The sequence below is a fragment of the Sphaeramia orbicularis genome, chromosome 7, assembly GCF_902148855.1.
Source record: "Sphaeramia orbicularis chromosome 7, fSphaOr1.1, whole genome shotgun sequence".
NCBI lineage: Eukaryota > Metazoa > Chordata > Actinopteri > Kurtiformes > Apogonidae > Sphaeramia > Sphaeramia orbicularis.
Window position 1 is genome coordinate 34068789 of NC_043963.1, and position 24864 is coordinate 34093652.

Consider the following 24864-nt stretch of genomic DNA (forward strand, 5'->3'; position numbering starts at 1 on the left):
TGGTTCACGAACCACCAGATGAAGACCCCATCATTGCCAGCCCAATCTCCAGACCTTAACCCACTCTGAAAACTTCTGGAACATAATCAAGAGAAAGATGGATGGTCACAAGCCCTGGAACATTGCAGAGCTTCTTGAATTTCTCTGCCAGGAGCTGCATAAAGTCATCCAACAGCAATGGTGGAGAGCCAAGACACGTGAAAGCTGTCATTGAAAATCAGGCTTATTCCACCAAATATTGATGTCTGAACTTTTCCCAAGTTAAAACATTAGTATTGTGTTGTTTAGAAATGAATATGAACTGGTTTTCTTTGCATTATTTGAGGTCTGAAAACACCTGCATCTTTTTGTTATTTTGACCATATGTCGTGTTCTGCAAATACATGCTCGTAATAACAATATTCTTATTTGGAATTTAGGAGAAATGTTGTCGATAGTTAAGAAAATAAAACAAAAATGTTCATTTTACTCAAACACATACCTATAAATGGTAACATCAGAGAAAGTGATCATTTTACAGTGGTCTCATTTTTTTTCCAGAGCTGTATGTGCGAGGAGGAGATCAAGAGAATTATGTTTTGCGTGTTATAATGAGGAATGCATACTCAGTATTCATCTATTTCTGTTCTATTTATGTTTCTCTTTTCATTAAAGGTCTACCCATTGTTACTGAAAAGTGTCTACATGCTGGAGCTGTTAGGCAGTAGAATCAAGGACACACACAAACTACAGACAAATCTTATGACAGTATTGTAGTCAGGCACTGTGAACGGTGTAGGATGAAGCTAAAAGGAGTAAACAAAGCTGTAACCTAGAAACAGCTTTTCATAACACTTCCTCTGACCTTACTATTGAACTTTTGATATACAATAAGGTTAATCAGATGTCAGTGTCATGGATCTTCCTCTTTTTAGTGGGTTTCATTGTGTTCTCTGCATTTTGTTCTGCTTTGCAGTCATATCTAGAGATGTGCGCTCCTGTACATTATTAAATCTTTTAATCCAACCAGACATTCAATTTCAAAACACAACTGCTATTAATAGATCATTGGGTCTACAATGTTTGGAAATAATCTGCCTTGATAAGATAAATTAGGACAAAAATGACACTACTGGTGTGATAGTTTTTTCAGCGTTATTACATACAGTACATACAGAAGTTTATGTAACTGATTTATAAATCTCACATTAGAAAGATTGAGAAAAGTGAATGAATTTTAATGGGCAGACAGTATTTTTAGGCGGAAGTGTCAACTTATTTAACAGAATTGTACATTTTGATTCAATGCTGTATCTAAAACCATAGCCAACTAGCTTTTTTTTCTTAATTTTTCTTTGTTAACCCATAAAGACCCAAACATCCACCGGCGATCAAAATCATTTATTGATCTCAACTGTTTAATACCCGTTGAACCACTAATCCTATCAATACATGTAAACAGTTGGTGTAAAATGCAGTTTGTCATCTTTTCATGGTCATCAGATATGACCCATTTGGACGTTCGGAGGTTTCGTAGTGAACGTTGAAACACCGTCATCTTTTACTACATTTATTCAATAAAACACATATTTTGATCAATGACAGTGGATGGAGACACTTGATTTATGTTTAGTTAATGATAGATTTTACTGAAGAAGTCACCTTTTCATAAGTTTTCTGTCATTCTGATATAATAACCCTCAACTTTCAGTCTGAGCTTTTATGAACATTTACTTGTTCAGTGAATTAAGTATGGGAAAATACTTGATTTTCACTGAAAAATGCAAAATCCGGAGTTGAATATTATAATAAATGGAGATAAATCACATAAGAAAGGTTATAAAATAGAGAAAAAAATCATTTGGGAACTGCCACAAAAGTAGCACTTGGTCTTTATGGGTTAATGACCCAAATCTAGTAAAATTATTATTAATTCTGGAAGCATATTTCACGTAGAGCTGTGTTATTTGTCTGAATTTGCTGTCTGTTCTCTGTCTTTGTAGATGATGACATCTTTTAAGGAGCTTGAACTCAGTCACTATTCGTGGGTAATAATCAGAATCTGTGTTTCTAGGGCCGACACTGAAAAACAATATCTATTATAATTTTCATCCTCTACTGTATCTTGAAATCCGTGGCCAACTTGTAGTTTTGACTTCATTTTTCATTATTAGTGACACCAATTTGGCGAAAAACAACAAAGGTTTCAGCATGCATTTTATACTGAGGAAATCATTTTAATGTGTGTGAGATCAAGTCTGCTGATCCAAGAGATGCTGAATTTACTCCCAAGCACAGAATTTAAACTCTAGGTTCATGTTATTATTTCTGGCTTTCAATTACTGTGACATTGTTTAACATTTCATTCCTTTAAACACTAAAGTATCTGAAAACCTGCTGATTTTGGATCACCATAGCCAAAACCATGTTCTCATTTTAAACCTACAAACCCGTTTCATTTGGCCTCTGTGCTTTATTGTTTGCAGCCTATGTCATTTTAGTAGAGATACTTGCTACTTGCTGTCATTAGATCTACCCACCACCTTATTAACAGTGCAGGCGCAGCACACAGAGTGAGTGCAGGCTGTCTGTCAGACATGTGAGAGCAGAGTTACAGCTGCGTTTAAGCACATCGTAAAATACAGTTCCACAGGAAACAACTCTTGAACGAAAATACACCCAAACATTGCCACACAGTTTGGTCTGCTTTGGCTGGATGCTGCTGCTCATTTAATGTGTAGCTATGTGCTTCTACCGATGTCTGTAAGCCTCAGCCTGTATTTAGATTGGATCAGATTTAGATTGTAGTTTTCAAGTGTACACCCAGGAAGCACAAGAGGTGCTGCTAAAAGTGCTAGATATTTCACATTTTATAATACCACACACACACACATCCTTCAGACTGCTTATTCTGTTCTTTCAGGTGATTCTTTTTTGCCTCATCTGAAAACCATGTGTGCTTTTTGGATTGTGCTTCTCTTTATCTTGTTCAAAGAATTTCACACCCGCATTGAATCTCACGCAGTGAAACTCAGCACAGAGGAACCGACACACACACATCACTCTTTGTGTTGTGAAACAGAATCGGGAAGGTGAGTTGAAGTGAGGTGTTTTGTGTTTTGGCGTCACCTTTATGAGGTCTGAGACAGTAATGTCCTCTGAGGTCGCTTCAAGCATCCTCATCTTCCACACTAAGCACATAGAGCCGTGGTTAAGGAGATATTGTAAGTGTGTGTGTTCATTTGTGTTTGGGTCAAGACTCAGCGCCAGGTTTTCGGATGAGGAGATCTGAACTGAGGGGATAAGAGAGAGATGGGTTTTTGCTTAGGGAAAGCTGGATCTGGGTATGTTTCCAAGCATGTGTAGGTCAGCATGTCCACATGTGCTTTCTAAGTAGTTGCAGTGTTTCTTCTTAGGGTTGATACATACTCCATTTATACAGCCACATTAAAAACATGGTTTCCAGACAAGTACACCTGTACACACTAACCTATGGCTGTGTGTTATTTGTGTCATGATCATGGATGCTGTCTGTTTATATGTGATATCTGTTTACATCCCTGTCTGTGATTATGTGCCGACGTATTATGTGTCATTGTATTGAATGTGCTGCTGTTGTATGTTTGGATCGTATGTGCTGTCTCTGTATGATTGGACTGATGCTTCACTGTTCTCTTTTATCTTTTTATCTTTATTGATTTATCTTGTCTCTTAGCTGTCTTAACTCTCTCTTTTTAATTAATGTGCTGTAATATATTGTTTTTTTAGGGTGCCTATTGTTATCAGGCCGGGAACTACAGCAGGATACTAGCCATGTTGGCCAAAGCTGCCCCTTTTTACTGTTATCGATACAGGTCATTAATTGGGATTGTCCACGATACAATAAACTAAACTAAACTAAACTAAATATAAATGTATCGCATAGATTTTTATGATTTTTCCGGCAGAGTATGACCCTGACATTAACCAGCCAACTGGGGATTGCACCTGTGATTCACTACTCAGGGCCTTTAAGCCCAGGTGCTATACACCCTTATTTTAGTTTAATTTAGTCACATTCCCCTGACTTAATCTTGGTATCCTCTTTTTCTCAGTTATACACTGACACACCGCTTACTCTCATGAGAATAATCCAACATCATTTTTGTGATTTAAACCAACATCTATCATCTCAGTTCAGTAAACACACACATAGCATCGAGCTGTTACATGTTCATTAATCTCAACGGATCTGACATCCTGTTGTGACATCCTGGTGAAGCACTTGTATGTGTGTGTGTGTGTGTTTGTATTAATGTGTGCACACTTGCAAATGGGTGCACTTGCGTGCTTGTTCACTCTGTCCAGATGTGCAGGAATGGTTGTATGTTGTAATGCTTCCTGTTTTGCAAACTGTCTGAGGTCAGCAGGGGAGCTCTGATGCTGGCTGAGAGGAGAAAGAAAGAATACAAGGAATGAAAGCATTATTCAGGATGCTCAAACAAAATAAAAGCTGCAAAATTAACCTAGTACTCGACATTTTCACAAAGTAATGTCTGGGTTATCACATCATGTATGTCTTTGCAGGTTTTGTAAACGTTCTCTAACAATAGTCATAACAGAAGTTTTACTAGCATCCTGTTTGTGAGACTTGTATGTCACCTGTCAGGAATTCTCTAATGATTGTCCGTGCAGGAGACAAACAGTCACTTTAAAGCTTATCGTTAGCCTCATAGCACAATTGCATAAGTCATATTTTTTCAGGACAGAGCCAATGATGCAAAATGAAGCAGAAGTGTTGGGAGAGTTAAGTTACGTCGATAAACATATGACTTAGACCAGTGGTTCTCCAACTTTTTACAGTGGAGTACCCCCTGAAATATACTTTTTTACCCAAGTACCCCCAACTCTCGCTCCAGTATTTTTAATCAGAAAAATTAGGCAAAATTTGTTCCTGTGCCAAAGGTGTCTGTTTTTATTTTCAAAACTTTGTAAACAGACGACAACATATATTTAACTTTAATATATTAAAAATAGCACATTTTTATAAGTACATTTAGTGTGCAAAATATAAACTGAAAAATGCCCACTTTCATTGATAAGAAAAATAAATCAATTGGTCATTAATTAATAAATGAACCTTTCATTCATTCATTCATTCATTTTCTGAGTCTTCATCTTTATCCTCACTAGGGTTGTAGGGTGTGCTGGAGCCTATCCCAGCTACCTATGGGTGAACGTGGGATACACCAGGGACGAGTCGCCAGTTCATCGCAGGGCCACTACATACAGTTGTGGAAAAAATTATTAGACCAACAAAAGTCATCAAAACAATGGTTATACAATCAAGTACTAACTCCTGTGTGTATCATGTGACTAAAACAAACAGAAAAGAAAACATGGAATGTCTAAAAGCACTGTTTTTGTCATACAATGCCATAGCTATTGATGCAAGAACTGAAGTGATTTTGGTTATTATCAAGAAAACCATCGAAAATGGATAGATATCAGCTCTGAAATTAAACTCTTATGAGCTATTTTTGTTGTTATCATTATATTTGTCCAAACAAATGTACCTTTAGTTGTACCAGGCATTAAAATGTACAAGAAATTGAAGAAAACAATGGTGGTCTAATATTTTTTTCCACAAATATAGATGAACAACCAATCACTCTCACATTCACACTTATGGGCAATTTAGATTAACTGATTAACCTATCAGTGCATGCCTTTGGATGGAAGGAGGAAGCCGGAGTACCCGGAGAGAACCCATGCAAACTCCACACAGAAAGGTCCCTGTTTGTAATCGAACCCTGGACCTTTTTAACCTTTCATCAATAAAAAGTAATTACTTAGTTACTCAAATAAACTCATCTTGAATAACATAAAATAGACATGTTCTTAAAATGTCACCAAAGCTTAAATAAGATGATTAAGATGATTTTATTATATGAATGTATTTATTGTGTTTTTTATTTCAGTATTAATTCTCATTACTTATTCTGTATTCAGTACATGATGACTTATTTAATGTTTTTTTCCCCCAAAATTTTAAGTAGCCCCTGGGCTTCTTCCAAGTACCCCTGGGTGGACATGTACCCCCATTTGAGAAAGACTGAGCTAGATAATTATGCTACGAGGCTAACGTTTTGACTTTTTTAAAGATGTACACGTCACTGACGGTGTGGAAATGTATGGTACCAATGAGGCTCAACCACACCCATTTATAATGTAATAAGCATAGTGTAGACCGAGGACGGGTACTGTGACACTAACGTATATGCACACACGTGGACAGGACAGAGACAAATGAACTCCGGAGGGAAGGAAGGAAAGAATAGAAACAAGAGCCATTAGTCAAAGCTTCATTCACATTCTGCTGAACTGACATTCTCAGTGTGCAGGGAGATGCCCGAACACACATTTACAGTCACTACGCAGAACCGCTCTGTCAAAGAAGGATGTGACAGGACTACACAAATACTTTAAACACACACATGCACAATGCAAGGACAGAACTATTAGTGTATCTTGGGGGAGTTTGTTTCTTTCTAATGGAGTGGAGTCAAGTGACCCAAGAGAACAAACCAAGTAGACAGCAGCTTCTGTCTTTTTATGTTTTCACTGTCTTTGCTTGTTAGACATTGACCTTTATCAACTGTGTAGTCTTATCATTTTTTCTTATTTTAAATACTCCAGAGATTCTGTATTTTTGTACAAACAAGAGTCCAAGAAAATAAATGCACTTATACTGATAACAAATACTGTGTGTTGAGCCAAAGGATCATATATTGCAGTGCATTGTTGTCATGACGCTGTTAATATTGTTACAGCAACCAACAAATACACCATTTATGTGATTAGCGTTTGCTTGAACTAGTTTAGTTTTATTATATTCTTTCTTAGCTAATAAAAATCAAACTATTCTGAACTATTTCTGAACATTTACATTTAGATTCGGAACAAATAGTCTCATGGCTACGCAAAGTGCAGAGAACCACAGTTTTGTTCTTACTTTATCCTCAAAAACTCAGCTTTCATCACATCAGATAATATGGATTCTTTCTTAGAACAATGGGAGAATTTATTTTGCACGTCTCAACATTAGTCCTGACAAAGCATGAGAACTGATGACATTTTATTGATACCATTTCCATTATCGATTCTGCTTATCTGTCTGATGTGTTATTGATCCCTGATCAATTGTCTGTGTGGGGATAGATAAGAAAAAAGGGGAAATACACATGGCATTCCTGGAATTTAAAGACCATGTTTCTTAGAAAGGTGCCATTTTTCTTTGTGAAACTACACCATTTCCTCTCTGTAATGGCTTAAGCTGCAAGTTTCAAGCAGCATAGATGCATGAGCCTGACATTGTTTTGCTGTGTGAAACTGTCAGAAAGGCATCAATACTCAATTTTTAATCCCATCCCCAGTCTTGATGTAATTCTGTTCAACTTTCTTCAAATTTAAATACCTGCTCTGATTATGTTGCTGGTAATGTAAAGGGTAATAGATTTTATAGTAAATTAAGAACACCAAATATCTTTAGGCATCTTTAAAGTCTTCATCTCTTCTCTTTAGTTCTTTTTCTCTGTTTACACTCATTATAGCAGACTTGCATTAAGATGCAGAGGTTGTCCTGTGCTTCCAATAACACTCTCTCCCTAAGTTGGTGACTCTCATTTCAGGCGTCTGAGTGGTCCATTATCAAAGGCTCTCCTGCTTGTTTCACAGCCTCTTCAGAACTGGAGTGTGTCCATGAGTGTATTGAGGAGTGGCAGGTGGAGCATACCATCCCAACATGTACACATTCACACGCACACACACACACACACACACGCACACACACACTGAGACACACACTCAGTTTAAACCAGATCAGTGTAATTCATCTGCGCCCCCGGGGAGCTGCCAGGGCTGACAGGGATATTTGCATCCCTAATTCCCCTACCACTACCAAGAACCCCCATCCACCCCACCACCCCATGCCAGCTGGGACCACCAGGGCCAGAGCAGAGGCGGGACAGGAAGTCTTTTAAGGCACACATACACACGCACACATATACACAGTTGCACATGCATAATCACGCAGACCGTATCTAATCAATTTGACGCCAATGTTAAACAAAGCTCGCGTTTAGGGTAATTAAAATCGCCCAATTAAAGGCTGCTTTTGTGTGTGTGTCTGCCTGAGTGTGTGTCAGACTTTGGCTGCATTTGCTTCTTTGTTCTTGTTGCACCTTTGTATGAATGCTTATTCAGAATGCTTATCATGCGAATTTTTACACTGTTCATTGGTAACTGTCGTATAAACACTTCCTGGAGTGCAACATAATACTTTGCAAAGTTTTGGGAATTTCTGTTTTTGCCATTTTCATGCTTTCACATCAGCACTACAATCTGTATATTATATCTGTGTCTTTATATGGGTTAGTAGCAGAAGGCTGGATCACAATGAGTTCATCATCTCTCCATTCGGCAGCCTGTCCCATGGGTTAGATAATCAATTGTCTATGTGGCCAGTCTCTTTGGGAGAAATCAATCCAGCTTTGTAAAACTGGTCTAGTGTAATTGTTTCTCAGTGTGTTTGTGCGTGTGACCCACCATTTAAAAACGCACTATGTGGAGCTCAGAGTATAGTCTGCAGCTGTTGCGGAGATTGACACCACTGGCAGCTCAGGATTTGCCCTCCCTGCTCATTAGAAGGGCTCGTCCTCACTAACCAGCTGGACTGATTTTGGGGGGGGGGTGTTGTGTGTGTGTGTGTGTGTGTGTGTGTGTACATGTTGAATAGTTAAGGTCATATGTGTTTCTAGAAGTATTTTATGTAACATGTTATAGTATAATCTAACATGTATATAGTTAAAGATAAGTATTTGCCAGTTTGTACTTTTACACTCTTTGTCAGTTTTTGAATGAATGAACATTTATTGTCATTGTACAAAAGTGCACAATGAAACTGTCTTGGCCTCTCTTTGTAAATTTACAACACGCTAAAAGCAGGCATCTCTAAAACAACTCAAAAATCAATTCAAAAAGTAGCAACATTAACAGTCTTGTTAAAATTACTTGAAACAGAATAAAAACCAATAATAGGATCTTCAGTGGTGAAAGTGGGGTGATGCAAGCAACAGCTCTAGAGTAGAAACTGTATCTTAGCTTTCTGGCTTTATTACTCTTGAACCTTCTACCTGATGGTAGAATTTTGGAACATGAATTGAGTGGGATGTGTGCTGTCTCTGAGGATACTGTAGGCTTTTTTGTAAATAATGTCCTGATCTGGGAGCTCTATCATGATGAAACACTGGGCCACCTTTTAATATGAAACAAAACATTCAGGTAAAGATAATTTTGAAATGAGATGCATTTTCTTAATTTCAGTTCCTTAAAGTCTAAAATGACAGACTGACACTGAGTGAATCTATATGCTTATTTGGGAGTCAGCTGGTCAGTTCTAATGGTCTATTGAACTGAATCATAGAGTATATACACTGCCCTTTATCTCAGTGCTATAACTCTTTTATCCCCCTCCCCCATTACCCATAAAATCACAGAGGTGATGAGAGAGTGCAAGGGTCAAGGCCATGTGATGTGCCCTAGGGGTCCTGATGAGCTTTTGTGAATACGATACATTGCGTTTGTGTAGTGATTTGATAACATCTGAACTAGTGAAGATGTTTTTAGTTCCATTTATATTGAAAGTGATAGCAGAACTAAGAACTAAAGCTGGACACAATGTAATGACTGTCTGAACGATTATGAATGTGTGATATGATGCTGATAAGCCTGTTCAGTCCACTGTTCCTGGATCTGTCTGTTTTTTGTTTTTTTATAGTTTATTTTTATTTGTTTTATCAACAGACAATACAACACAGAAGCTAGGGGTCACTGGTTGAACACAAACTATTTAAATGATAGACAGTAGTAATTATTTCCTCCGCCAAGGAGGTTATGTTTTTGCCGGCGTTGGTTTGTCTGTCTGTCTGTGTGCAAGATAACTCAAAAAGTTATGGACGGATTTGGATGAAAATTTCAGGAAATGTTGACACTGGCACAAGGAACAAATGATTAAATTTTGGTGGTGATCGGGGAGGGAGGGGGCACTGATCTGCTTTGGCGGAGGTCTGCGCTCTCCGGGTGCTTTTCTAGTTATGTATTGTTTTGTTTATAATCCAGCCATGGATCTGTCTGTGTTTTTATATCACAGAAAAATCATCCTGTAGTATCACATTAAACCCACACCACATTATCTTGTCTGGATCAGGTTTCACTGTGAAGACTGAACCTTATGTTTATGTTCTCCATCCAGGTTCTTACACTGACTCTGTGTTTTACCCAGTTTTTTGTTTGTGTTCAATTTATTTTCAGCTCAAACTGCACTGAAAATGTGCTGTTAGCTGACATTCATGTTTGTTTTAGTACAGCAAGATTGCTGACCAAGAGTTACCGCAAGATTTTGTTGCCCACCGAGAGAAAATTGTTACAGACCAGTCGTAAAGTCTGCTGTGTAGTGGACCGGCTCATTAGGTCAACAGGATTGTCCTTTCAAAGATAAAAATCTCCACCAATCTGTGAGAAAATCAGTGTGTGGGCTGTGCAGTGTCCGTGTCTGAAGACATGGACCCAATAACTGATTGTTAAGACGTCACCAACACCCACATTACATAATTTTATCCGCGGCACAGAATGAACCCGACTGGAGCAGTGGTTGTGTTCCAATTTTTTTCTCATTTTGGCCACTGAAAAAGTGTTCCCATCTTCAGTGGCTGAGCCTTTTTGGTGCTGTGGTAATTCAACTGTTTCAAGTCAATTTAGACAATCCTATTGTCTTTCATTGCATTCAATCTTCCAGCCTTGGGGGGAAATGTCTGAAGACACACATGTGCACAGATGCAGACACACACATGAAAATGCTGTCTGGCTGGATAGCTCAGCATGAATCTACACAGCCCAATCTGAGCAGATTAGAGTTTTAGGAAGGGGTGAGACAAATGCCAGTGTGCCCCCTGATGGGTTTAAGTGAGAGGCACATTTGGTTTATTCTGCCGCCGTGCGTGCTGGGGTCAGAGGGCACAGTGCAACAAGCGGACACAGTAGCATTGTGACTGAGGATGGATTGAGACGAACAGAGAAAGGACAGACGGGGATGTGGTTGTGTAAAACTGTACGGGTGAAGAGGTCTGTGTGTTGTTTAGTCTGTCTGGCTCTTGGAGTATCATATTTAATTTATGTCGCACAACTGCCATTTGGAAAAAAACAACTCTGCTCACACTAACATCTGTCACGAATTGCTGTTCCTCTAGTTTGATCATTTTAGCCTGCTTTTGTTTCAGGCTTTGTTTTGATGATTATTTGTCATCTAAAATTTTGGCCGCAAGGTTTCAGAACAAGAACAACGTTATTATTAAGATTAGAGTAAAAATCTGTGGGTGTAGCCAGTAACGGAACACTTCCTGCTCATTGTTTACTGACTGCTTTAAATCTGTGTTTATTATTGATGTTTTCATTACACTTTGTCTGTCGGTCTGTTATGATGATTGTGTAAAAACTACCAAGTACATTTTAATTAAACGTTGTATAAGGGTAGGGCATGGTCCAAAGAGAAGTCACTACATTTCTGAGCAAAAACAGTTTAACATTAAATATGCTTGTATGTAGAAGTATGCCATCCATGTGCTCTTCTTGTTAGATCTGTGTTTTTTTTATGTACATTTTTTTGTTTTTGTATTAGATATTGTTTGCTCTACAGTAATTTATATATATATTTTTTTTACAATATAACACAAATCATGTTCCTGTTTTGTGCGTGTAGATCCAGAGTCCCAGAGGAAGAGGACTGTGCAAAATGTTCTGGACCTTCGACAAAACCTTGAGGAAACCATGACCAGCCTGAGAGGGGTGCAGCTCAGCCACAGGTCAGTCACACACACACAAACACACACACTTGTACAGCACAATATAGACATGAAGACAAAAGAAAACAAGTTCATAACGAAACAGCCGTTGAGATGGGCCGGCTCTTATTGACATTGCTAACAGTGTGTTGGGGTGTGGTGGGAAACTGCCTGTGGGCTCTCAGATCAATATCACTATTCCTGATGGACCAGTAGCTGTTAGCCTGTCATTTTCCGCCTGCTCTGCTCTCTCTTTGCGTCAGTTAATTCGGAGCTGAAGCAGGATTAGCTCAAAGCTCACTTCAAAGCCAGCCCTCCCAATGCACATGCACGACTCACATTCATACAGACAAAAAGACATGCAATAATGCTGTGATTAAGTGCATGTGAGCATGTGTGTCCTTTCCCTTCCCTCTGCTTCCTGTCTTTCACTGAATGGCTTTTGGTGGCTTTTAGCATCTCGTCAGGTTCATGTCCTTGAGAGTTTCCCCTCTGTCTGCCTGTCCGTGTGTCTCGTGCCATGTATCCTCTTGTCCTTCGGTAGGAGCTCCCTACATGAAGAGTAAATCAGCAGATGGTTCCCTGCTGGAATACATTTCCTTGCCATTCATACTTTAGTATAGTGTAATAACCTTGAATCACTCCCTGATGTCCCCAAAGACATGTTCTGCTTTGAGGCCAACCGCCTGTCCGCAGAAGTTTCCTGTCAAACAAGATGTCATATTTCCTCCCAAAAATGAGTGTTTACAGTGAGAGATTTGCATGAATTAAACAAATGGATTGGTGAGCTTGCAAACTCTTGTATCCTCACATATTTTCCCTGATGTATATTCAGAACAGACACAAAGCTTGTGAAAATCCACTCAAACAAGACGAGTATCCTCACTCTCATCCCCACTCCACTTCCTTTCTGCCTGTTTTATGTTAGCCCTCAAGCATTTCATCTGAGAATGTCTCTATTGATGGTTCTTGTGGGGATGAGTCTGTATCCTGAAGACAAGGCTAATTTTAACGTACAAGGCCAAAGCACATACTGTCACACAGTTTGAGCCCCAGTAGCTTTTAATATGCTAATGCTCATCATTGGGTTCTAAGCAGTGATATGCTGTGCTGCTTTAACATAGGGACTGTATGATGTTGTGATTTCAGTGATGCTGATTTTTGTTGGATCACACAAATGTGTGGTGGCACAAAGCCAGAGTGCTGTGCAGTTTCAAGCTGGAAGAACAGAAGTACATGAAAGTTGGTTGGCAGACAAGAAAATAACATAAAGAGAGACATATACAGGCATGTATTTGTGCAAAAAGACAACTACAGGGTGGGTGAAAAGTAACTAGGCATTAGAAATTGCTTATAGAATTTTTAGTATCACTCAAGTCATGACGAAAACATTATTTTTTTTTTAAACTTCTATTTATTCAAGTTTTTTGCCAACTTTACGAACAGTAAACAAACATAAAAAACAGTCTTGTAAAATTAAAATTACAATGATGCTACAAGACTGGTTTATGTAATATATGCTTGTGCAGCATCACTAGCACACTGAGATAGTACATAATGTTTGCACAATAGCTCATATGGTATAGAAAATAAAACATAAGTATATGAATCAAGAATGTTATTTCTTTACAATCAAGGTGAAAAGCAGGACAAGGAGAGAAAGTAAAACAAAAAGTGATAGATATCCATCATGTTATGTATTTAAATCCAAATTATACTGCATTCCCAAAACTTCCAGTGGCATCCTCTATTTCTGTAGGAAAATATGAGTCATTTTATTAATATAGTGTTCTAGTTTTACAGTATCACAACTTTTGAGATCAGTGATTTCCACATAGGAATGGAAGGGGGGTCTTCTCCAACCTTTTTTGCCTTTATGGACAACAATTACAACACTAATGGAGATTTCTTATTTTCTTATTGTCTTATGTCTTCTTTCTTACAAGGTTGTTCATTCCATCCTTGGCCATTTGAGGAAACTGGTTGGTGCTGTCGGTGCTTATGTTGAAATATGAAGATTTACTTTCATTTTCCCATATAATAAAGAACATGTATCATTTGTTTCAATAAATTTGTACTAGGAATATGGATTTTATTATTGACCTTTTAATGCCTAGTTACTTTTCACCCACCCTATATAAATAACTATACACATAGACAGACACCTGAAAACCAACCAAACCCTTTCCCTTTCTGATTTAAAAAAAATATAATTAAGACTTTACACGATGAAGTCCAACAAAAGAGATGGAATATTAGCACAGGAAGGGCGACAGCTGGGTGGAGGAGGAATGCACTATCTTTAGAAACTTAAACTGTTCCTCTCTTTTGTTCCGTAGTTGTGTGGAGGGTACTATGTGCTACGACAGTGATGAGGCTGCTGCCTTCTCTGTTTCCAGTCTATCAAATCGCTCCTCTCCATTGTCGTGGCGCCAGGGCCAAGCCAGCCCTCGTCTGCAGGCTGGTGATGCTCCGTCCACTGGTAACACCCAGTCAGATATTCCCCTCCGGATAAGCCACACCTCCAGAATCCACCTCATTGAGACTCTGGATGACTCAGATCCAGCTTTGTTGAAGGGAGATTACCTCAGCGACAGTGACCTTGGTGGGAAGAGTCCGAATGAGGATGATGAGGATGACGAGGATGATGATGATATTGATGACCTTGGGAATGGGTGAGTTAAATTATTTTTTTCTTTAAAAACTGTTAGTTGGTCTTTTTATTGACCACACCAGCATCAGGAATATTCCATGGGTATGGCACACAGCTGTGAGTAACTAGGACAGATCATGGTCTTAGAATTGCTTGTTTGGAGAATCCTGCCACCTGCCAACTGTTACAGCCCCACAGCAACAGTCAGGCCAGCGTTTAGTGGTTTACCAGCATAAAAAAGCCTTAATCAGCCCCTCGGTAATGCATCACACGCCCCCTCCCAGTTTGTGCCTTGACACTGGCAGCTGTAGCCCCCCTGGTGCAGTTGGCTCCACCATAGTCGGAAAACAACCCTCTGGTAGAGTCCAGGAATGATGTCATCACCATCAAGCCCCATGTCCTGTCATATTCAGCTGCAAGCCTATCAGCCTCGCCAGCAGGTTTCCATGTGGAGGACCCCTGGCAGCGTTGGCTCAGCAGAGCCCCCTGTCAGAGAATGCAGATGTCTTTGAAAAACTGGTAACTCGCACTTGCCAAGCCTGTGCTGGATCAGTAAGAGCTGTCAAGGTCAGAGTGAAGTTTATTTTAACCAAGCCAGTGGGTTTCTTTGATCAAAAGATTAAGGTTACAATCACACAAGAAAAGAAAAAGACCTGGTTCGACTCACAATATCACAAATGTTCTCTGGCATGCTTTCTGGGGTGGGTACTGGTGGTAACCCAGATGGTGGACACATTGGAAACGGTCCCATAATATACAGCAACTGTTTCATCCTGTAATATATAGTCTCTGGCATTATACAAAAACCCTTTTCTGTTCATTTCACACATAGCAGCTGACTGTCTCCATGTGTTTCTGGCAGTCAAGATGTGTTACTATACAAAAGGAGGGTTGTTGTCTCTGATATTGATTCCTTATCCCCCACAGAATGAACAAGAGATCAATAAACTGAATCATACTAATATTGCTAAATACACATTCTGATGCCAGTGTTGGTGTTATTCTATAATGAGAGAAAAAGAAAGTGTACTGTACATTTAATAGACATTCTATTGAGATCTTGTTTTCAAGGTGGTCTTTAATGTAGGTATAAAGAAAATACACACAGACACAACAGCAGAAATCACACAAACGCAGACAAAAATTCTGTCTGGGACTTATCAGCTCCCACACCTCCTGATTCTCCTGAATAAAGTCAATACTTATGTGATTTGTGCTCTACATTTTAAATCAGAAGGACAGAGCACATAATTTAGCATGCTGCTTGTTGGTGTTTTAAAGTGCTGTTTGCCCATTTGGATCTGTCATTAGAAACCAGCATTGCCAGCAAATTAAGAAAGAAATGTGAGAAGATCCAATGAAGAATGACCTTAGTTGAAGTCCCAGTTCTCAGTTTGTTTTGGAGAACTTGCAGCCTATGTCCCAATACAATGTTGTATGACAAGTTGCACAAAAAGCCTTATGTTTCACCGACCAACTCTGAGCACAGCGAATAAAAACACATTATCTCATCGTGAGCTAGAGTCGTGCTAGTTTGTTTATCTGTGTATGTGCAGAACTCGTCCAACCAACAGTCCAAAAAAATCCCTGCGTTGGCCACAGCTTGACTGTCTCCATGGTAACCACAAAAATGCACCCCAGTCACCAGGAAATCAATTGCAACACAGTCCGTATCCCTGAAGTGTTGGTGTGTATCTGGTCCTGGCCTCAAGTTAATGGTTTACATTGTGTTTTGTGCAGCGAGGCTAAGAAAAAGCCAACAGTTGCTGACGAGACATTGAGAAAGACAAACAAGGGAGAGACAAACATGGGACAGGCAGGCAAACAACAAAATCAACCCAAATGCCTGCAGTCAAACCAGGAAAAAGGAAGCTGTTTTTTTCTGGTCTTTCAACTGGAGAGCAACTGTAAACAAATTAATTAGACAGTAACATGCATATGGCTTCATTATGTCTTAATGATATTTCCCTAAAGCAAACCAGGGGTACATGTATCCCAGGAGTCCTTTTACATTTGCCAGGGGCTACTTGCAAAGGACATTTAGTTAAGTATATAATATATATCCACATGTATTTAAGAAGGGAAAAACAAGCAAATAGGATCTGAAACCGGTGTCATGCTGAAATACAATAATCTTATTAAATTAGTCATATATATTTGTTTATGTATTTATTTCGAGTATTGCATTAAAACCGAACAACAAAAGAATATATAAAAAGAAAGTCAAACATTTGAAAAGGAGCGGGATGAAATTTAATTTATAATCTGCCACTCACTTACCCCATCCTTCACCTGTCCTAAATTTATATGTCAGATTCTCCAAGTAACCTCAAAAATTCTCACATATCAGACTAAATTCTGTCTATGCAAAAAACACAAAATTTCTTTACATATCAAGGATAGACTGTCCATTTTGCAGTCATGTTGAGCTGACCATCAGTGTGAGTCAGTTAAAACCTTGTTACCACCATATGTCACAGTACATAAAAACATTAAGACTAGCCAGCTAAGCACATTAAGTGGAAATAGGTAATAAATACTTAAAATATGTGTTTAATATAGAGAGCTAGGGATAAATTGGCTAAACTATGATAAAATATTGTGTAAACTAAAATAAATATTTCTGTACTTATCTGAATGTATGAATAAGCAGCTAAAATAGTAGGCTAATAACAATAACTTATTTCGAGGAAAACCTTTGTAGCAATAGACATTTTTATGTAATTATTAGTGTTGTAAAATAATTAATTTGTTGGCCATAACTGTCAAATTTGTCAGATATTTGGATAACTGAACTTATCTGGTTATACGTTGAGGGTGAACAGCCAAAAAAGTTTGGAAACGTCTGCTTTAAAGGGTTAAACTAATGTGTCAGTCCATTGCAGAGGAACTCCGTTGATGTTATTTGACCCTTCGATTACATTTTTTTACCACTAGAGGGCAGACTAGTGCTGCCATTCTCCCTTTCCTTTCTGCTTTCTTCACCTTGTCATTTTATTTTACACCCATTCTGGATTAGTCTGCCTTATCTCATAATTTATTCCACATTCTCATCCATTATGCATACAGACACTACCCCGGTCATACAGAGGTCACTTTACGCTCCCATATCCCATCCCAGCATATATAATGCATTGGATTTCCCCATATATATTATGTATCACAAACACACATTTTTTCTGTTTAGGTTGTGAAGCCTTTGTCACTTTTTCCTATAATGAGAACACACCGTCTCACACTACTAGTACAGGTATAAAAATATATAGATGAGTCAATTTGACTCATCGAGGGTCTTGCTATGACTCAGTTAATTTATACGAGGCATGACTCTTTTTTTTTTTTAACCTCTTTGCAAATATAAGTTTACCGTGACTGTGCCGTGACCTGCCGGACACACATATCATATACACTGAGTCAGGACCTTTACGCCAGTTCTCCATTTCCTGTGCTTTCTAACTCGGGCCTCTGCTTATGTGATGACATCTGGAAGTAGACCCCTCCCAATATCCCCCACACTCTCACTCACACACACGTCATTCTCAGTGGGAAATAGCAGGAAGGGGACCATAAGGAGGTCATTCCCATATGTGTGTATACTTTAGGCTATAATATGTACCACTTCCACATTAAAATGTCTCAAAGTAACAAAGTCTATCTATGATATTTTGTTGACCTGTTCACTAACATTATATCAGATATTACCAAGACCATTCAAACTCTGGTAAATCTATAATTTCATTCAGTGTAACAGCCTATTTCAATTATCAATAACATCATATGATTACTTATGGCTGTTTCATCAAAATGAAATGAGATAATGTGATTATAATTCACTGAATGTAATCTGATTAAGATTTATTTGTGTGATTGCCTTATTTTCTGAACCACTTAATCCTATCATTAAACATATTTACATGTATATTTATATGAGTCCAAAACTGCATACTGTGATTTTGGACTGCTTTCTTCTCTTTGTGTTTGTGAATGTATGGAGTCTACTGAAACACAACTGTTAGGTTTATGTAGCTCATATAATGTGTTCTTGATAGTCAGTATTGATTTCCATGGCTTTGTTGTGGTGGTGATAATGGACTCTTGGGCGCACGTGTCGATGATTGGATGAGTGTGTGGCTTGTTTTCTGCCCTGCTGGGCGCAGACGCTTTTGTTTCTGGATGGGAGAGCTCCCATCCTCAGCGACCTCTCATTAGTAAACCCAACGTTTCCATGGTGATGCTGCTAGACAAGCCGGTTCACTGCACTAACCGACTGAATTATGAAAACATTTGTTTGGAGCAGGACAAACACACAGACACGCTCAGCCCCCTGAAGCTTTTCAGAGTCTGCTGCGCGTAAGTGTTTTGATTTAGTGGAGTCGGCTTTCTAGAAAAGCAGAAGTGAGCTAGTTACGCTTATAAATAAATTCAGACAAGAACTGGGAAGTGAAACGAGGAAGGGGAACATTTAAATAGAGAAGTAATGTGTTTTGAGCTTAAATGAAGCTTGGAAAATGGTTTGATGTCATGAGTGTCATGGCCTCTAAGGGGCTGGAGGTCATTATCTGACCCTTATCTGATGGTTATCAGACCTTTTCAATGGTAAAGAGTTTCTAATTAGGTGTAACTCAATAGACCTTGACATTACTCCAAACCTTATCTCCATTGGGACAGGGCGGTAGAGGGCATTACTGAAGACCACACTCATGTGTATGTGGCGTGTGTGTGTGTAAGTGTGTATGTGTTTTGGCACAGACAGTTATATTTCAGGCTGGACGTTGCTGTACTCTGACCCCATCTACTGGCCAAATCCTAAAATCTCACACATAAACACACACATAAACACACACACACAGGTATGAAAACACACATAGAACATAATCCAGCCTGACACATCTGATTAATGAATTCCTCTTCCTACATCTGGATCTGGTTTAAGCTACAGGTGACGGATCCACTCATTCACTCGGTCTCTCGCTCTTTTCTCTTTCTGTTTCTGTCTCTCACACATACCTCCTGATGTGAACTTCAGTGGACACACCCTGGGCTTCCCTCTTGCTAAGAGCCAGAACTCATAGTATGAGTCATAGTGTGGTCCGGTTACAGGCAGACCCCCTCCCAAAAAAACAGCCCCGCACTCACAGCAACATGTGATCAGAATAGACCCCTATAAAATACATTGGATAAAAAAAATCAGAAAAAAACTGCATTTGACCTCAGTATCCACGTGATGAAGCTTTTCCAGGCATGAAATACATAACATGCTGACTGCATTTGTCACTTGCTAATGAGTAAAGTAGTGCTGAGTGGAAAAGTAATGATATGGCAGCAGCAAAAGCTCCAACAATGATGGGGTTTAAAAATGCTGTTGCCCTTAAATCCTTAATCATAGACCATTACAAAGTAAAAGTGCAAATCTACATATTAGAAAGCTGTTATTACATTGACACAGTAAAGTCTAAAACGGACTTTAACTCTGGCACCTGATTTATACCTGTGTTTGGAATTTGTGTCCAGAGCTGCATGAGCTGTACAAATAACCTACCTTTAACACTGTTTTTTTCCTACCTTAAACCACATTTACATGTAGCATGAAAAGCAAATAAGGATGCAATTAATGAGTCTTTTCAGTCTTGATTCATCTGTTACTTATTTTCTTGATTAATCAACCAAAGCTGCAGCACTTGATGTTTTTTTTTAGCAACATTGGGCACAAATTCAATAGTTACCTTTCGCCATATTGTAATTCAAGCGGTCTGAGAGGACATGAGACTTCAACATCTACTGTTTATCTGTGTTATGAAGGGAACTAGACAGGTTTAATATGTGATTGACAGCTGTTATTACTAATCAGTGATCACCTTCCATCAGATATGACCTGGATTTGACTCTGCTGCTCTGCTCTGTGTGTTGACACAAGCTTGGAAAAGTGGCTTCACTTTTCTATAATGGCACGGAACACCATCACGTCAAAGTTATTTAGACTACAGGCGAATGATTCCAGTCTTGCCCATTCTTCAAACCTGTGGCTAAATAGCTTACGCTTCGATTATGTAAATCACTGTGTGTCAATAAGATCATATCAATAACATTATAGAGCACTCTATTAATTTTTTACAACAGGTATTCTTTTGGTTTTGTTGAATGGATTTCTTTGCCATAAAGTGAGAGAGTAGTGATGTTTTTTGACTGTGGTTGTTTTTATCTTTACGTATAAAAATGTATTTGTATTTAGTCCATGGTTCGGCTACATGACATATTGTAAACCTCCCTTGCACATAATGTTCGGTCTGATCATTGAAAGTCTATGGATGGCATATTAAACACCATCATGGGGGTCACCAGATTGTTATAGAACAGGACGCCATTCAAACAAAATATTTTTTTAATTTTTGTTCTATCGATAATTTCTTTCCTGCTACTTTTTATTATACTTGAATGGAGTAACTGTAACACCCAATAATTTCCCTCTGGGATTAATAAAGTCTTCTGATTCTGCAGGGTTGTGATGTGTTTACTGGTGATGTGTTGGAATCTTGTCTTTTTAGTCTATACATATTTGGCCAAGTCACCTGTAGTTATATTTACTTTTTAGATTTGGACTGATAGAGAGCTGCAAATGGAAGTTATATACGTGTATCCCCCCGTTGAGTTTTTTTCTCCTGCACATTTAAGTATTTGGTGCATATAAAATGGCAAGAAACATGTTTCCCAAAGCCCATGATGTGGTCTTTAAATGTCTTGTGTGATTCACTGCTTAATGATTATTGACAGACCACTACAGCAGAGTAAATAAAACTGAAAATAATCAGATTTAAGGTCACCTGTACGTAAGTGTCTATGATTACGCACAATTGGCTGTAATTAATTACATCAATGAATTAAACCCTTGTCGTGTAAGATACGGTATGTCACAAAAGACGACCCTTCATGGATAAGTATAGTCAATGCAAAGTTCAAGTTCAAGAATCAGTGTTGTTTTCTTCTTTCTGTGCATATCGTTGTGAGTCCCAGACAGTGCGATGGATTCTCATGAAAACTTGATGAGCTGCAGACTGAAGCTCATGAGGTTGATGGGCCGTGTGTTGCTTTTGTCATCCCCTACCTGCTCTTCTCTGGGCCTCTCTGCCTCTGTGCTGTGCTTCCTTGGCTCTGTCTGTTCAGTGTAGTGTGTAATCAATTACTTTTTCTGTCATTATAGAGGGAAGTTGACTGTGTGGACGCGTTCACAGTTTTCTTTGTTTTCCAGCTCATGTGGGCAAAATATTAGAGAACACCACCCAGGGAGAATATAAACCATCAGAATTTCTTGATTAATCAAAGCCATTCGCAAATATGTGTGTGCATCTACTCATACAGATTACTGGAACAGTGTATTATGGTCTTTACATACTTTTAGGAGCTTTTCATTTTCAATTTGTGTGAACAATTAAAGCATGAAAACCTGCATTGTTCTCCTCATTTGTAGCTGAATTAATCTTTTTATTTTCTATTTATCATATATTGCATACAGCTCTGCTTCTATGCCTGGATATGCTATTATTTCCAGGGATGATGTAACAGACTCCAGCTGTAACAGCAGGATGGTGCTGACAAACAATAATGACATTAATCTGTTTGTCTGCTAAAGTGGCACAGACACACACCCACCTACTCACATGGCCATACACACATATGCAGGAATACACACACAATTACACAAACACATTAAAAGATTTAACAGAGAGTAACATATGGGGCTTGTGGAGGGATTTGCAGTCCTAGAAACCCCCTGACACCTCCCCTTTCAGTGAGAACAATGTCCTTATGAAGCTGTTTTATTCCTTTGTTTGATGCGGCTGTTTCAGCCACATGGTTCCGTCCTAAACTTTCCCTTTGCATTGTCATTATACTAAACAAACAAGGTACAACCTGTTAATGAGTAAGTCGCAGAATCCCTCTTCCCGTGACTTTCGCTGTTAAAAATATTTGCTTTGTCTCCTTTTGTTATTTGTCCTTATGTGTCCTTATGTCTGTCCTTACACTCACATGTGTGTACACTTACACACTGGCAATAATGTCCAAGCTGTCTGTTGTTGCAGGAATGCTTGACTCCTGTCGGCCTCTGTGGATATGTTTAGTTTGACTATGTGCCATTTTATTATTGGGAAACATACTGATGTTGAGCAACAAACACATGTTCTGGATCAGAAATCTTGGGAACTACACTTGCATCCTTTCGACAGATTTTCCCACATTTTGCTTTGGAAGTAGTGAAACGTTCCCAAACTCTACAACTACATGATGAATAACATATTCTGTGTAATCACTATATCAGAAAATGACCACATCCACAATTGAATCTCTGCTCCTTGTGTTGTTGCCTTGATTTTCTTAAATGTTTGCAGTAGTTACCTATTTTTCTAGGGTAGGAATAAGTGTAATTCGCCATAAAATAATATTGCAGCAATGCAAACAATACATTATAAAGTCTGTGTAACTGAAAGAGAAAAAATATTGATTAACATGCAAAAAGCAGAAATTATGAAGTAGTTGAATATATTGTGGTGTCAGTTTCACAGGTGCAAATACATGAAATGACAAAAAGGTCCATAGATTTTATCTTAAAGTAGTGAGCATGGCTGGGGAATCTCTTTAGAAAGCTATTGTTTCAATTAAAATATCAGTATTTAGCATCAGTATGATACTATATAGTCGCGGGAAAACATTATTAGGCCACTCTTGTTTTCTTCAATTTCTTGTTCATTTTAATGCCTTGTACAACTTCAAGTACATTTGTTTGGACAAATATAATGATAACAACAAAAATAGCTCATAAGAGTTTAATTTCAGAGCTGATACCTAGCCATTTTCCATGTTTTCTTGATAATAACCAAAATCACTTCAGTTCTTGCATCAATAGCTATGGCATTGTACTGACAAAAACAGTGCTTTTAGGCATTCCATGTTTTCTTTTCTGTCTGTTTTAGTCACATGATACACACAAGAGTTAGTACTTGATTGCATAACCATTATTTTTACTGACTTTTGATGGTCTAACAATTTTTCCATGACTGTATATGTACAGTAGGATGTATAAATGATTCAGTATTATGTCCCACCCCTATTCTCTTCAGTCACTCACCACTTTTTATCTTTGTTGTACCATACTCTTCTACTTCCTGTCTCTCATTCAGCATCCTGCTGAACACCAAGACTGGTGTCACAGTTACTGTTGCCCGGACTCCCCCCTGCAGAGTCCTGGTAAATCTCTATGGAGACGCTATGGCATAATCCCTGCTAATCCCTGGCTTCCTCTTATGGCAGCGTTGGGAAAGAATAAGGCAACTCAGGGACTTGGCCAGCACTCTGCAAGGACAAGGGGGCACAGGGTGGAGGGATATAATGTGTGTGTCTACGCAGGACCCCCACATAGTTCAGAGGGATCTGTTACCATGTCAACAATATGAGCGTGCAATGGAAATAAACGGAGTGTGTGCATGAGTGTGAGTCCATATGAGCGGACTCAGCTTCTTAACTTACAGAGGTCAAAATGTCACGACTCTGGCCCAGTGGCCCTTTTTTACTTCATTTCTTTTGAGGGAAGAGAAGTGCTGCACTTCCTGGAGATGTTTAGTGAACTCACTTTATTTTATTTTCTTATAATGTAAGCACACCTGACCCTGTAGAGCAGATGAAAAGGGGGAGATGACCCGAGAACAACAACTGATAATGAACATGGTACTGGACCAACAAGCTTAGATAAAAACCATATAGACTGACATCATTCTGTCAACAATCCCTTTCTTCTGCAGACATCAGAGAAAGTTTCAGTTTAACAGGTTGATAAAGAGATGAACAAAGACCAATAAGAAAAAGAATATTTATGATAGATAATGTTCGTAAGTACTGTAAGACTGTATATGTATGTGTTTTATTAGTTTCCAAAGAAATGTACAACTCAGGGGGGGAAAAAAATAAGACACCTGTCCAAATGTCCAGACCTGAACGCTATTGAAAACCTCTGGAATGTGATCAACAGCAAGATGGATGGTCACAAACCATCAAACAAAGCCCGAGCTGCTTGGTTTTTTTGCGCCAAGAGTGGACTAAAGCCCCCAATAACAATGTGAAAGACTTGAGGAGGGCAAGTTAAGAGGCATGAAAGCTTCAGCTGAAAATCAGTGTTATTCTAACAATTATTGATTTGTGAACTCTTTCTAAGTGAAAACATTAGTATTTTGTTTAGAAGCATTTTTGTTATTTTGACTTTTTTCATTTTCTGCACATTAATGGACTCAATGACAGTCTTTAATTTGTAATTTGGGTGAAATCTTTAGTTTCTTTGATAAAAAAAATGTTGATGCCGTAAACACATACCTA

The 24864-nt window shown here is 38.6% G+C and overlaps 1 protein-coding gene across 3 annotated transcripts in view; it reads left to right on the top strand.

Annotated features, from left to right (window-relative positions):
• Positions 1–24864, top strand: part of nav1a (neuron navigator 1a) — a 122212-nt gene that overhangs the window by 32584 nt on the left and 64764 nt on the right. For all 3 annotated transcript variants that reach the window (XM_030138626.1, XM_030138625.1, XM_030138627.1), the window contains 2 exons: positions 11774–11876; positions 14195–14530. In XM_030138626.1, the coding sequence (XP_029994486.1) occupies positions 11774–11876; positions 14195–14530 (439 nt within the window). The remainder of the gene's footprint in view (positions 1–11773; positions 11877–14194; positions 14531–24864) is intronic.